The sequence below is a fragment of the Humulus lupulus genome, chromosome 3 (genome assembly GCF_963169125.1).
Source record: "Humulus lupulus chromosome 3, drHumLupu1.1, whole genome shotgun sequence".
NCBI lineage: Eukaryota > Viridiplantae > Streptophyta > Magnoliopsida > Rosales > Cannabaceae > Humulus > Humulus lupulus.
In genome coordinates, this window is record NC_084795.1 from 31,904,668 (window position 1) to 31,919,826 (window position 15,159).

General features: G+C 33.4%; 2 protein-coding genes across 2 annotated transcripts; both read left to right on the plus strand.

Annotated features, from left to right (window-relative positions):
• Nucleotides 1-207: 207 nt before the first annotated feature.
• LOC133822461 (calmodulin-binding transcription activator 4) lies at nt 208-6,979 on the plus strand. Its single transcript, XM_062254802.1, has 13 exons — nt 208-528; nt 1,066-1,191; nt 1,296-1,411; nt 1,772-1,860; nt 2,078-2,123; nt 2,560-3,046; nt 3,471-3,619; nt 3,791-3,875; nt 3,961-4,181; nt 4,540-5,216; nt 5,356-5,923; nt 6,180-6,467; nt 6,592-6,979. The coding sequence occupies exons 1-13, from the start codon at nt 510-512 to the stop codon at nt 6,688-6,690; spliced, it is 2,970 nt and encodes a 989-aa protein (XP_062110786.1). The 5' UTR covers nt 208-509; the 3' UTR covers nt 6,691-6,979.
• A 1,492-nt stretch (nt 6,980-8,471) lies between these two features.
• LOC133822462 (uncharacterized) lies at nt 8,472-10,047 on the plus strand. Its single transcript, XM_062254803.1, has 2 exons — nt 8,472-8,851; nt 9,225-10,047. Exons 1-2 carry the CDS (start codon nt 8,699-8,701, stop codon nt 9,771-9,773), a joined length of 702 nt encoding a protein of 233 aa, XP_062110787.1. The 5' UTR covers nt 8,472-8,698; the 3' UTR covers nt 9,774-10,047.
• The last annotated feature ends 5,112 nt before the right edge of the window (nt 10,048-15,159 follow it).

Below are 15,159 nucleotides of genomic sequence, written 5' to 3' on the forward strand. Positions count from 1 at the left end.
CTAGAATACGAGGATATTTCATTGGGCGAGCACCCAAAATCCCAAATCCCTTTAAGGGAGAGAGCTACACTATTATTACTTGAGTTGAAGTGGACAGCACAAATTCGGTAATCACTAATTAGATTGGGTTGAACAATTTGGGACCCACAAGACGAAATTAAGCAATTTCTCACTAAATGCGATATTTATAGAATTATAGTGACACATAATTCGGTATATACTCCGTCTTAGTGGGTTCTGGTCTTGTCGCAACGACGTAGTTTTGAAGTCAAATCTCTCTTTCTAGACTTTCCGGCGTACTAAGACTTAACCGAAAACGGAGCCGGAGCTGGAACTAGTTTTGTTCAGAGAACCAGAATACTCTGTTTCGTTCCAGTACGGTTGTACCGCAGCTTTCACTCGGTGAGTTGATTCATTGTAGCACCGAACCACCGTCCGTACTTCTCCACTTCAAATGATTGGCACACGTTCCCTGCAGTTCATCCGGTTTTGATTTTTTTTTAGCCGAAATGAAAAAGATGCAATCAGGTAAAGACTTGTCAAATTTGACTTGTTTGATCATTTATGGTATCAGACCACCTCAATAAGTTTCTCAAATTTTTGTTTGTTGCCAACAGTAATTGCCTTGGCCTGGTCCTGGTCGGGCTTAGTTTGGGCAGTTAAAAATTTGATTACACTTAGTGATTTGCAGAGATTTTCTTTTTCTTTTCTTAATTATTTTGACTTTGGAGAATTCGTTTTCAATTTTCTTGAAGTTTATTGGGCACAGAAATGTTTATGATTTTGAGTTTTTCAGGGAGGTTAAATGGTTGGTGATTTAGTTTAGGGCTTCATGTAGAAGGGTTTGGATTTGGAACTCCATAGGTGGTTCATGTTGTCTTTGTTATGTTACATTTTAGCATGCTTCTTTGAAATTTCCTTCGTATTTTCAGGTTCCTAACTGATACAAAATCATATGTTTTTGTCCTTTTCTTTGTGGTTGTTCTGTCTTGGAAAGTATGAAGATCTTTCCAAACTACAGTCACGATATAGAGTTTTTGACAACTATATACTAAATTATTTCAGGGTATGATATTAATGATCTCTTTCAAGAAGCTCAAATCCGTTGGCTGAAGCCTGCTGAAGTGCTCTTCATTTTACAGAACCATGAGAAGTACAAACTTACCCAGGAGCCGCCTAAAAAGCCAACAAGTAACAATGTTCACTTAATACTTTTATTTTTTCTATCGAATTCAGTCGATGCTGTACTTGTATGTATTGATAATGTTTATAGTATTAACTGGATTATTTCACAGGTGGATCTTTGTTGCTCTATAACAAGAGGATCCTTCGGTTTTTTCGTAAAGATGGCCATAATTGGCGTAAAAAGAAGGATGGAAGAACTGTTGGGGAAGCACATGAACGCCTTAAGGTCTTTTAAAAGTTTGTATTTTGATCAAAATATGATGCATATACATAACATTTAAGAGCTCAAAAATGTTTGATTGTCTTATTTTTTCAGAAAGCATCTGAAATTTTCTCTAATAAGTTATGCTGAAAATGGGATACTTACTGGCTATATTATGTTAAATAGTATAATGATTCAACTTATATATGCAGTGGAACACTTCCATCAGTGACTTAGGGTGTTTTGGTGCTGAATTGCACAAGCTCTGACTTTATTTTGCTCAGTTTATGACTTTGTTACGTGCTAACATCATTTATACCGAGTTTGATGAAATTTTTTACTTAGTTTTTCAATTGAGAGATAACAAGGTGTATGTTTGATTAGGTCGGAAATGTTGAAACTTTGAACTGTTATTATGCGCATGGAGAAGAGAATCCCAGTTTTCAGAGACGTAGCTATTGGATACTTGATCCGTGAGTATTCTACTATGTTTCCTGTTATTGTGTCATACAAAAGTATTTGTTGATGTCAACTCGACTTAGGACTACAGAAAAATGTTATTAGAAAATGGCTATGCAATATACATGTTCGATCTCTGTTTAAAGCTATATTTGCACACTTACTAATTATCATATAATTTGAAATACTTCTATTGGATTTGTTCATATTTCCTGTTAATTATTTTGGCAGGGCGTATGAGCACATTGTTCTTGTTCATTACAGAGACATAGCTGAGGTAAGTTTTCAGAGGGTTACGATAGCTCTGGCTGATTGCTTTAGATCATCAATCACTTGTCAGTTCATTCATTAAAATCATGCAACCACTGTCATTATAGCTGCACTAGTCTCTTTGCACCTTTATGTGAATTATGATGGAAGTCCATCAATGGAAGCCAAAAGTTAAATAAAAATAGAGAAGTGATAGAGAGAATGAAAGAAACAGAAAGATTGAAGCCAAAAGTTAAATTAAAAAAAAAAAAAAAGAAACACCGTTTCTATGTTTGAAAGACTTCCCTTTTTGAAGACAAGAAAAAGATGTTCACCCGGATTGGTAGATACACAATTCATTGTTTAGCAGCTTCCACACTTTGCATGATTGTGAAACATATTTTATGGAAGCCAGTAGTTTTTTGTTTGAGTTTCAGATCAACATTTTCTTTTGTGGTTTACAGGGAAATTCCAGTTCTGGATCAGGATCTGGATCTGGCTCTGGGTCTGGGTCTGGCTCTGCTGCTCAACTATCACCAGAATCAATAATGTCGTTCAGCCAGAGTCCTAGCCCCTGTAATACTCAAAATGCAGGATCTCTGTGTGTTAGTGATTATCAGAGTTTTACTCCAGGGTCAATAGAAGTTACTTCAGATTTAGTAATCCAATTAAATGGAAGCGGGCATTGTGACAGTATGGATGGAACAGAAGGGGTATTTGGTGCAACACAGGGTGTTGTTAATCAAGCTTTGCGAAAACTTGAGGAGCAATTAAGTCTAAATGAGGATAGCGTTAAAAACTTTGAGTCACCTAGTCAACTTGAAGATCCAAATGATCCAGATATACTGGAATATGATAGTCAGGTGTACCATCAAAATAAGTTGTTAGATTTTAATGGACCAGGAAATCTTGCAGGTGATCAATGCTATTCTGGATATGATGGGGTGCCAGGTAATACATACACAGGATACATATGATTCTGGGGTCTTCAGTTTTTTTATTATGGTTCTGATATTTGTTCTCAAACTTGTTTTTGGGCTTTAGATATGCAATTTTACTTGTTGACTTTTATTTCTTGACACTTGTATAACCAATAAAATTTATAGCCAATTGTACTAAAAGCAGCACAAGCAGAATGTGATGTGATTATTCTCACTGAAGTAGGCAATATAAGCTAAATTAGACATCAAGATCCAGTGTAGAGAATTAAGAAAGAAAATTTCTCTATATGCTTTTTTTTTTTTGCTTGAATTATGTATATGCTTCAAGAAAATGAGCCAAGTACTCTTGACGGGATTGTATAAATCTGATGTTAAGAAAATTCTTAATGAAAGAACCAATAGAGGGCCAAGTTATTGTGGTTTCATTTTCTTAGGTGACAGTGGTGGAGATCATCATCAACTCCTTGAACATGAACATAGGTATGGAGGAAAAGAATCCGTATCCTGGAAAGAGGTGCTTGACTCGTGCAATATTTCTTCAGGAATCGAGTGCCAGAATAATCATGCATTGTTGAATGGAAATGTGAGTCCTCCGATGAATTTTTACAGCGGCATAAATTTTTATTCCCTTGTGACAGATTAATTCAGTTATTTTATTGGCCTCCTTAAATGTCTTGTCCCATTTGTAATAACAACAATCTTAATGCAATGAATAAAAAAAAATTGAACTGTGGATGTCATTTTACTTTGGCAGCAGCTTGAATTTACAAGAAATGGACCAACCGAAGAGCAGGAATACCTTCAATGGCAGAATCCCAATAGTAGCATTGTTAATAATGGTATGATACATGCAAATAGCCCCTTTTACCATTCTTTTAATTTAGTACAAGCTCCAGCAAGTTGACAATCTCCATGTGTTATCAGCTTCCTCGTTGATGTGTCAAGAAGTTGACAATCTTAAAATTTCTTCATATCCATCTACATCAAAAGTTTTTGACACCAATTCAGATTATTATGCTATGTTCTTTGGTCAAGGCCAAATTGGACCTCTTGAGTCAGGTGTAAGTCTGACTATTGAACAAAAGCAGAGATTTACAATTCGGGAGGTATCGCCGGAATGGGGATATACCACTGAGGCTACAAAGGTATATTTCATACAATTTCATGTTTTTCTGTGATTTTTTTGCGATTGAGGCCTGAATGACCAATGTGTTACTAATTTAAATCTTCTAACAAACCAGCCACCAATTCAAGCATCTCCTGATGTTTCTTTATCAAGAAAAATAAGTCCTCTATCCATGCCTTATTTCACTTATGCCTGTTAGACAATGCTTGATGTCTATCATGGTACATATTACGTACTAGCACGGGCGAATATGTTTCTTCCAGTGGAGTCTGGACTATATATACACCGAAATGCACAGATATCAACTTTGCTACCATGCTGGTAGTTCTGAGTTAGGGTTCAAAGCCTAGATCATTTATTTTGACTCTTTTATGCAGATCATCATTGTCGGATCATTTCTTTGTGATTCATCAGAATCTGCATGGAATTGTATGTTTGGTGACATTGAAGTTCCTGCTCAAATCATTCAAGAGGGAGTATTACGTTGTGAAGCTCCTCCTCACCCCTCTGGGAAGGTGACTATCTGCATTACTGCTGGTAATCGACAATCTTGCAGTGAAGTCAGAGAGTTCGAGTACCGTCTTAAGCCTAGCAGTTATGTTCAAAGTAATCCACCTTCGACAGAATCAACAAAGAGTCCAGAGGAGTTGCTACTACTCGTCAGATTTGTTCAGATGCTCTTGTCAGATTCATCAATGCCAAATAGAGATTCTAATGTATTGGATGCCCCTCAAAAATTGACAGCTGATGTAGATTCTTGGGATAGTCTAATAGAGTCTCTTTTAGTTGGTAGTGGTACTTTATCTAGTACTATTGACTGGATTCTTGAAGAGCTTCTGAAAGACAAGTTACTGCAGTGGATATCTTCTAGATCCCGGGAACAACAAGATCAGACAGGATGCTCATTATCCAAGAAAGAGCAAGGGATAATACACATGGTTGCTGGGTTGGGATTTGAATGGACCTTAAACCCTATTCTTAGTTCTGGAGTGAGTATAAATTTCTGTGACATCAATGGATGGACTGCTCTACACTGGGCAGCTCGCTTTGGAAGGTACTAGAAGCCTTTTTCATTAAGAACTAGTTTCTTCAACAGCTAAAACTGTTTTGGGCATAAATTAGCCTGATTATGTGGCCATTGTCCTGTCAATTGTGTACATGTTTTTTTACCATAAATTATTCTTCTGTAACAGGGAAAAAATGGTTGCTGCGCTTATAGCTTCTGGTGCATCAGCTGGAGCAGTGACAGATCCAAGTTCACAAGATCCAACAGGGAAAACAGCTGCGTCTATTGCAGCCACCAGTGGGCACAAGGGACTTGCTGGTTATCTTGCAGAAGTAGCATTAACTAGCCACCTGTTATCCCTTACACTGGAAGAAAGTGAACTTTCTAAAGGCTCTGCTGAGGTTGAAGCTGAAAAAACTGTAAATAGTATATCAAATCATGGCTTTATCGCCCATGAGGATCCGCTTTTGCTTAAACCTACTTTGGCTGCTGTCCGGAATGCAGCTCAGGCTGCTGCACGCATACAGTCCGCTTTCAGGGCACATTCCTTCAGAAAACAACAACAGAAAGAAGCTGTTGGCTCTAGTGTAGATGAGTATGGTATCAGTTTGAACGAAATTTCTGCAATGTCAAAGCTGAAATTCCGCAACCCACGTGATTACAATTCAGCTGCATTATCTATTCAGAAAAAGTACCGTGGGTGGAAAGGACGCAAGGATTTCCTAGCTCTACGTCAGAAAGTTGTCAAGATACAGGTACCTCACTTTCATTTGTAATATGATTGAAAAGTATTGTTTGCAAGATGTTTTTAAATGAGGATTTTCTGTCCTGTGAGATTGTAAAACCTTGCGTTTATTTCAACTTTAGAGGTTTTGAGCAAAGAACAAAATTTCATTTCTTTTTAAAATGCATTGCAATTTATGAGTGAAGTTCATGGAAAAAGGGGAAAATTAAGTTTATGCTATTGTTCTAAGTAGTCCGTAACTCATCAAATTATCTTATTTTCTGCAGGCTCATGTGAGAGGTTATCAGGTTAGGAAAAATTACAAAGTAATCTGTTGGGCTGTTGGAGTTCTAGAAAAGGTTGTACTGAGGTGGCGACGAAAAGGAGCCGGTTTGCGTGGTTACCGGCCTGAGACAGACTGTACTGATGAAAGTGAAGATATTCTTAAGGTGTTCCGCAAGCAGAAAGTCGATGGAGCAATTAAGGAGGCTTTCTCCCGTGTAATGTCAATGGTGAAGTCCTCAGAGGCACGTCAACAATACATTCGCGTGTTTGAGAAGTACTGCCAGGTTAAGGTAATAAGTCACATTTTACCAATAGATTGTAACTTGTTTACAGGAATCTTGGATTTTACTAACTTCTTGGATTCTTACCCGAATGGAGTCCCCTTTGTATGAATTCTAAAAACTTTTCCTGCAGGGCGAACGTGGTAACGCGAGCACTGAAGCAGCAGCAGCATCGGCCGAACTTGCTGATTTGTACGGGTTAGAAGATGTGGATATGTTTTCATTCCCATAGCACCAACTTCAAGTCAACCTAACTTCCTCTTTAAATTACCAGTTAAGAAGCTAAGCTAGTAGATGAGAATTGAGATGGTTAATAATAGATTGTTTATGTACATAGTAATAGTCTCTAGCCTGGAGTGGAGTGGAGTTAATGTAAAGTGGCACTGGTTGATATACCTGCTTGCTTTATCTTTACATTTTATGCTAGTTGTCGTTAATTTAGATGGATATTCCTATAAGCAACACTTGTTGTGTTGTGTGAATTTAATTGAATGAAAAAATTAAGAATTGTTTTTCTAGAATAGCATTTCATAAAGCAGCCATTTCCCATATCAGACAGAACATATGGTGTTTTTGCTGATTTGACAAAACTTTTGCCATTCTACAGATTCTAACATAGCAGATGCCAAGGTGTGAAGAAAACCTAATGTAAATTACCAGTTAAGAAGCTAAACTAGTCGATGAGAATTGCGATGGTTGATAGATTATTCCAATTTGACATAATAGATCTAACGGGTAGGTCAAGGGCATATCTCAATCTATAGACAATCTACATAACAGGAGCATGTACCAAATCAATGTAGATCTTATCTAGGATAATAGACCCAGAGGAAAATGAAAAACTGAAAATTAAGGAGAGAAAGTATTGTTGTACACAAACCTCTTCTAGCAGTTAGCAAGGAAAATGCTCAGTGGAATGAAGAACTCAACCCAAATGTCAAACACCTATTGCAAGCATCAATTCAAAGTTTTTCGTCCGTGTTGAGCTCAGTGGAATGAAGAACTCAAGCCAGTGTTGAGTTCGTAAAAATATCTACACCCTACCTTTTTTTTCCCCATAAAATTCTAGTTTTATAAAGTTCTTCGTCTGTATTTACCAGCTTAAGGATCATATAGTATAGTTTGTACCCACCACTCATTTGGTCTGTATCTACTAGCCTAGACATGGTAAAATTCAGGCGAGGTGAGGGAGATGGCGGAAAATGGTACAAACTCAAGCCAAAGCCAACCATTTTTTCATTTATTTATAACTTCAATCGATATAAATTGCACTGCAGGTTTAAATCTAGGTGCAATGCAAGTTTACTTAGTTTTAAAGATATAAACATAATAAAAAAAGTTATAGTGTAGAGTAGTATACATGCATCAATTCTTTTTAATTTCTAATGTAACTCGCAATGTTCTTTGATGAATTTGATAAAGAAAAATAACTCCAATCACTTGATTAAAAAATAAACTATCACACAAATTTATAAGATAAAAAGAATAATATGTATGACTTTATTATTTTTAAATAAATATGATTTAATTATTTAAATTATCATAAAATATCTTTAAAATATTTTATTTTAATTAAATTTTTTTTATTTTTGTTGAAGTTTAATTAGTTGTTAATATAATACACTAATGATAGTAGATTATATTATGTTATATGTTTAATATGATATTATTCTAATACGTGAAGTTTAAGATTAAGTTAAATTGAATTTTATTTAAGTTATAAAACATATTATTTTATTAATTTTAAATAATTATCATTTAAAAATATTTCAAAAATATACAATTTTAATTTTTTTAATAAATTACTTATTTAATTTAATTTAAGTTTAAATCATGTTTACAATAATGTTAAGATATAAAAATATTCTATTAAAGTTAACAAAAACAAATTAAAAACCTTCAAAATAAAAAATTTTCTTTGCCTACACACCTATACAGTATAAAAGAGATATATTTATGCATATATTACATGTCTATTAAAGTTTTCAATAAACAACAATCGAAATATGATATCCCATAAATGGTATTGCTATATATCTACACTAAGATTGTCCTCACATTCTCAGAGGTTCTCCGCTTAAGAAGAGCCACTAGTCTCGGGCCACAATAAGCCACGTGTCCTCCACAGATGGCCAAGAGTGGCACTCGGAAGGTTTTGACTTTTATTCTCAAATAATCTGAATCAAAACTCTTTCTTGTTTCTACTATTCAATCATTATTATTCCCTTTGTTGAGATCAAATGAACATGGACATGGATTCTAAAAGTCAAACAAATTTGGAGCTTGTCAATGTGGCCATCCACAAGCTCATGGACGAAAGAAAAATCAGAGAAGCCTCTGGTGGTGGTGACGATGACGATGATCACATCCTCCTCTCCCAGTTGCTCTCTCAGGTATTTTCCTTTTTATTATCATATAATCATAATGCCCTTTTCACATGAAGCCAAGAAACCATTGCTCGAACTTCATGCTTCTGAATATATTCTTAATGAATCCTAATTATTAGGAGATATTATGTGCATAATCTTTGAGCCAATTGGCAAAAAGTATTTCTTATTATTTTTTAGCAAGTTCTTTAATTTCATCGAATTAGTAATTAACTTTAATTTATAAAGTTTTGGTAATTATAACTTTGTTTTAGGAGATTTCTGTTAATTGATGACAAATTTCAGAATAATTTAGTTAATTATTTTGCCAATATGAAAACCTACTTTAAAAGGAGAACAAACTTACTAAAAAATCCTACTTTTTTTTTTATTTATACAGTTGGAGTTGGTAAAAGGAGAAAATAGTAGCCTTGATCAGCAACCAAAACCTTCAAAGGTACCACAAGAAGATCATATTAAAGAAGTGAAAATAAAGTGTAAGACTACAACAAATGATCAATCCAAAAAGAGTGGCAGTACTGAATCTAATAATAATAATAATAATGGTGATAATGTTGACAAATATGATGATGAAAGGATTATCGTAAAAGAATTGAAAGAGATTAAGGGACAGAACAGTGTGACACACTGGCTTCTCTCCATCATGATGGTGCTGACAGTGGCATGGCAAGTATCTGGGGTTTCTCTCTTATTGAAAGTAAAAAATAAGGTTAAGTATGGAATGAACCACCCTTTTAAGTTGTTGGAAGGAATGGTTACAGGGATCAATAATGAAGAATCAACTTACAGCCTTATGGAAGCTCCTTCTTCAGTACTTCCTTCTCTCAAAATTCCAGACCTTCCTCACTTGGAATTACCAGATTTAACATCTGCAATCACTACCTCTACCTCTACCACTACTAATAATAATATTCATAAACAAAACTGACCACTTTCTTTAATTAGTTGATGATCGAAAACAATAACAAAGGTCAAATCTTGGACCTAATACCTTTGCCTTTTCTTTTCATTATATATTTTTTGGTCTGCTATGTCTGGTTTATTTAGAGAGAAAAGTTCTAAATTTTGTAAATTACTTTTGTATCTATTGAAAAATATCGACACCTGTTGTATTTATTGTTTTTCTCATAACCATTTATTTAGACACCATTTTGGTCTAGAAGAGAGTTGTCTAAGTATATATACATCTATTACATATAATATACTTTTTTGCTCCATACCCTAAAATCCCAATCGTCCATTAAATTTAAAAACCAAATTTGCTCATTTCTTTTTTCTTCTCTCTTTTATTTCTTCATGATTCCTATATTAATTTTTTCTTTTTACATTTCTTTCTTTTTTTTCTCTCTCACTTGGCATCTCTCTTCTTTTTTCAATCAAGCCTCCAATTAATAATAATAGTAGAAAACAAATAATCAAAGTTAAAAAAAAAAAAATAGTACTTACAAAAAGTATATATTTGGTGACTTGTGAGTTCATAAATATTGAAATTGTAACTCTAAAATTGATATAATGGTAATGAGAATAGTAATAGAATAAAGTAAAAATAATAATAGAAATAGTAGTATATTGTTTGTTTAAATTTTAGAATAAATACTAAATTAAAATTATTTTATCGGGTTAGATGTAGAAATATAATAGGATAAGTTGGAGACTAAATTATATTTATTTTATAGAATATGACACTTTTAGAAAGAAGAATAAAATGATAGGTATTTTATCTAATTTTTTAATTTACTTTAAGAATGAAATGGAGTTTCCAATAGTGTAGGAATGGAAATTTATTTCCAATAATAATATAATTATAATTTCATAGAATTGTCATTTTTTTTTATCGGAATAGAATTGTCATTTCACTGTTAAATTTACAAACCAAGCTCTGAAATGGTTACTGTATTAGCAGTGGACCTAGAAATTTTGTGCACTAAAGAAGAAAGTTAAAAAAAAAATCTAGAAGGGGCATAAATAAAAATGTATTAGTGAACATGGTAGCTTGTCTCCATGTGAGTCCGGCCGACCATGCATAATAGAATGATTATTTCATTTTTTCCAACCTACCAATATAAATGGTCAGAGCACTCTCACTCTCACTCTCATGATGTCATGTAAAATTACTAAATATATTAAATTATACCTAAAGTATTTAAATAAGTCTACAACAGTTCTTATATCATTCAAATAAATTTACATTCATCCTAATTACTCTTTTTTTTTTTTTTTCTTTCTGAAGTGAGTTTTGCATAAAGCAAGAGCACACGAAACCTTTACTAAACGAAATGAATAATACAATGAAAAGGCACTTCCTCACAAGAAGCCCACCAATTCTGAAACAATAACAATAAAATCAAAAGCATGTAACAAGGATGTAGCAACAGGTACACCCTACGACACTCCAAAGGAAACAAAAGAAATTCAGCTAACCAACTGTTCTGACTAAACTACAGAAAACAGGAAGACAAGGGAAACACATGACTGGCTTAAGAATAAAGACCTAAACAACAAGGGGCAGTCTTTTGGCGAAGAACAAAATTGGTCATCGTAGGACAACCTAACCAACCAAGGAAACTGCCTGAATCCCATCACTAAGCCTCATGGAGGAATCCAAGCCTTGTAGTCATTGAGGATATCATCTCCCCATTTGCTTATATCCATCTTGCCGACTAAATTGTAGTGGTGAGCAAATTTTGCAGAATTATGAGCCATAAAAATTACTGCTCTATCTATCTTTGAACACTCCCAATGACAAAGTTTGGCACAGTACCCCTGGAATTTGAGTTTAATATCGCTCAGATTAGGAGCTTCAACCATAGAATTCTTCTGGAAAACATCCACTACTGTCTTGCAGTCACTCTGGAATATGTATGGTGTAGAGGCTTGTTGAACTGCGGACCGAGTGGCAAGCAAGAGAGCCAAGGCTTCAGCTCTCATGGGGTCCATTTCCTGGACAACTTTTGTGATAATCGTGATGATTGAGTCTGATGAATCACGGCACACTGCTGCTAAGGTTGTGCCGTTCTCTGAGATAGCCACATCCGATGAGAAGCATAGCCAGTTGGGTGGTGGTGGAAACCACCTAGGCTGAGACTCCTTTGGAGAAGAAGAGTCCATGTTCCATTCGGCTAAGCGCCCGCTGTATCTAGTGCATAATACTGTAAATGACGTGGGGGTTGATCCATGGGCGATAGCATTTTTCTCCCTCCAAATGATATCCACAAGAAATGAGGCTTGAATGAAGAACTCCTCAAAGGAAAGAGGGGCGGGCATATTGTGATGACAATCAAAGAAGGAGAACCAGTCTTGCCAGTTCTCAATACCTGTTCGTTCTGTGCGAAGCCCATAAAGATTGGCAAACCACAACTTAGCTATCCAGTTTCATTTCCAAAACAGGTGAAACGAGGTTTCTTCAGCTTCCCCGCAGAAAAGGCAGCACGATGTCCTTACATCCATAAGTTGGGCCAGACGCGCGGAGGTTGGGAGAGCATCCGCCACAATTTGCCACCACAAGTGTTTTATTCTTGTATGTATTTTGCTTTTCCAAATACATTTCCACTCCGCCCCTTGAGATTGACCTACGAATGGCAAGGTGAAAGCTGACCTGATTGAGAAATTACCAGTAGGGTCGTGCAACCATATCCAATTATCCTCCTTATCCTCCATAGGAATGTTGATTTTGGTGATTCTTTCCACGTCCTCCCTAGCAAACCACTGGGACAGTTTTTCCACATTCCACATTTTGTTCTCAATGAATTGGCTAACCCAACTGACTCCATAAGAGGCATCCATAAGAGGGACTGGCCTATGTGGTGTAGTTGGGAGCCAATTGTCATACCAGATGGAGGTAGAATTCCCATTGCCAATTCTTCTGCCAAGACCTTTTTTCAACAAGCTCACCGAGCGCATGATCCCCTTCCATAAACGAGAGTCATTCTGTTTTGGCATATAGCTAAGAATACTCACTTCCTTTAAGTACTTAGCCCAAATTAGATCGTGCCAAATGCCTTGCTTCCCTACTAAAATTTCCCAAGCTCTCTTTGCCATGAATGCTTCATTGGTGGTTTTTGAAGTTCTGAAACCTAAACCTCCTGATAGTTTCGGCATACAAAGCTTCCCCCAAGACAAAGTATGCATTCTTCTCTTATTTGTTGTATCCCCCCACCAAAAAGAGCGAAGAGCCTTATCCACTGACTCATGTAATGAGCAAGGCATTGGTCATGATGCTGCAACATAAGAAATTAGAGAAGACCCCACAGCTTGAACCAGAGTTGATCTTCCTGCCTTAGATAGCATATTCGCTTTCCATCCTTGCACACGGTTATTAACTTTATCAAGAATGAAGCGCAAATCTTTAGCTCTCGATCTAGACGCGAGGAGGGGAAGACCGAGGTGGGGACAGTCTCCCTTGACCCTCGGCATTTGGAGGAATTCCGCTAACGCCATTCTCTTAGCATTACTTAGCTACATTTATAACACACTATTTACTGTGTAAACATATAATGTTAATTTATTATATTCTCTCTTACATTATTCACGTAAAACACACATATATTTCATATTTTTCTTTTTCTTTTTAAATATTATCTCTTCTATATAAAAAAAAGTGTAAATAACCGAAATTATTAATTTTAACAGTTTGTTTGGTTAACTTTAATGAAATATTCTAAATATTTAATGGAATATTTCATTAAAAATAACTAAAATATATATTTATTAATTATATTAATATAAATTTAAATTCAAATTCAAATGTTATAAAATATCATTATTATAATAATATATAATACAAAACTAGATATTTAATAATTATATTAATATAAATTTAAATGTTATAAATATTATTTTGATAATAATATATAATCCTAATTTTTTATTAATTATATTGATATGAATTCAAATCTTATAAAATATATAATTATTATAATAATAGTTAATACAAAAGTAGATATTTAATAATTATATTAATATAAATTTAAATATTATAAAATATCATAATAATAATAATAATAATTATATATAATACATAATCTTAATTTTTATTAAAAAAATATCATTTATGTTTAAAAATGCTATCATATTATATATATTTAAAAAAATCATAAACAATGTTTTAGTTTAATTTTTTTTATTATGTTTATGTCATTCTTTTATATATAATATTGTTTATTTATTTGAAATTTATATGAAAGTGATATAAATTTAATAAATATAATTGAAAAATTCTATAAGTAAACAACATGCATTGTACGTTGTTTGTATTTAGTATATATTCATATATCTAGTAGTAAAAGAGTTTTATTTATATTTTATGATATTATTATATTTAATTCCTTAATATATTTTTATTGTTATTTTATTATAGCACAATATATATAATACATTATATATATAAAATATGACATATTGTAAGTTCTTTATATTTTTTATAATAGTAATAAAAATATAAATAGATATTAGAAAATATATAGATAAATAGTTAGAGAAATATTTGAAATAAATAAAAAAAATATTTTAATAATATAAAGAAAATATAGAGAATCTGATATATGATGTACTGTAAAAATTAGAGGTAAAATAGATAAAGATGTGTTTTGATGATGTATTTTAAAGGATAGAGTAAAACATCATTTGGAAGTGTTGTCACTATGAGTTTGTAAATATTTCAACGTATTTATATAAAATATGTATAAAAAAGGGGTTTTTTTTTTTTAATATGGTACTAGATTATATAATGAAATACATAAATAAAACCATATATTCTTATTATAATAATACAAAACTGTTACACCCAAAATTTGAGAATAAATATACAGCATCGAAATGTAGGCTCATAAAATATACACTACTACAAAAGCGGGCTTTCCCGACAGTTTTTAACTGTCGCTATTGAGCAATGACAACAGTCGACTAACTGTCGTATTTGCCTATGTCGGCGTAGAGGTAGCTATGCCGACAGTTAATAAGTGTCGTCATTGCTGGCTATGCCGATAGTTAATAGGTGTCGCCGTTGCTGGCAAAACCAACAGTTAGTAGGTGTCGCCGTAACATTAAATTTATATATATAAATAATAATTTTTCAATATATATTTTTAAAATTTTTTAATTATATTTTTAATAATTGAAGTTTGATATAAATTTAAATAAAAAATTACTTACATAATTAATTATTATTACCATAACTTGCAAAAAAAATTATATTTATAATAATAAAAATTCATATACATACAACATTTATTCATACAATTGAAATGTAAATAATACATCAAATCCACATGAGACTAAATAATTCTCAATAAAATTTCATTATAATATTATAAATC

Coding starts and splice junctions, on each gene's coding strand:
- LOC133822462 (XM_062254803.1), top strand. CDS start 8,699: ATGAACATGGACATGGATTCTAAAAGTCAAACAAATTTGGAGCTTGTC. Junction 8,852..9,224: donor TCTCCCAGTTGCTCTCTCAG/GTATTTTCCTTT, acceptor TTATTTATACAG/TTGGAGTTGGTAAAAGGAGA.
- LOC133822461 (XM_062254802.1), top strand. Junction 1,861..2,077: donor AGCTATTGGATACTTGATCC/GTGAGTATTCTA, acceptor TTATTTTGGCAG/GGCGTATGAGCACATTGTTC. Junction 3,620..3,790: donor ATGCATTGTTGAATGGAAAT/GTGAGTCCTCCG, acceptor TTACTTTGGCAG/CAGCTTGAATTTACAAGAAA.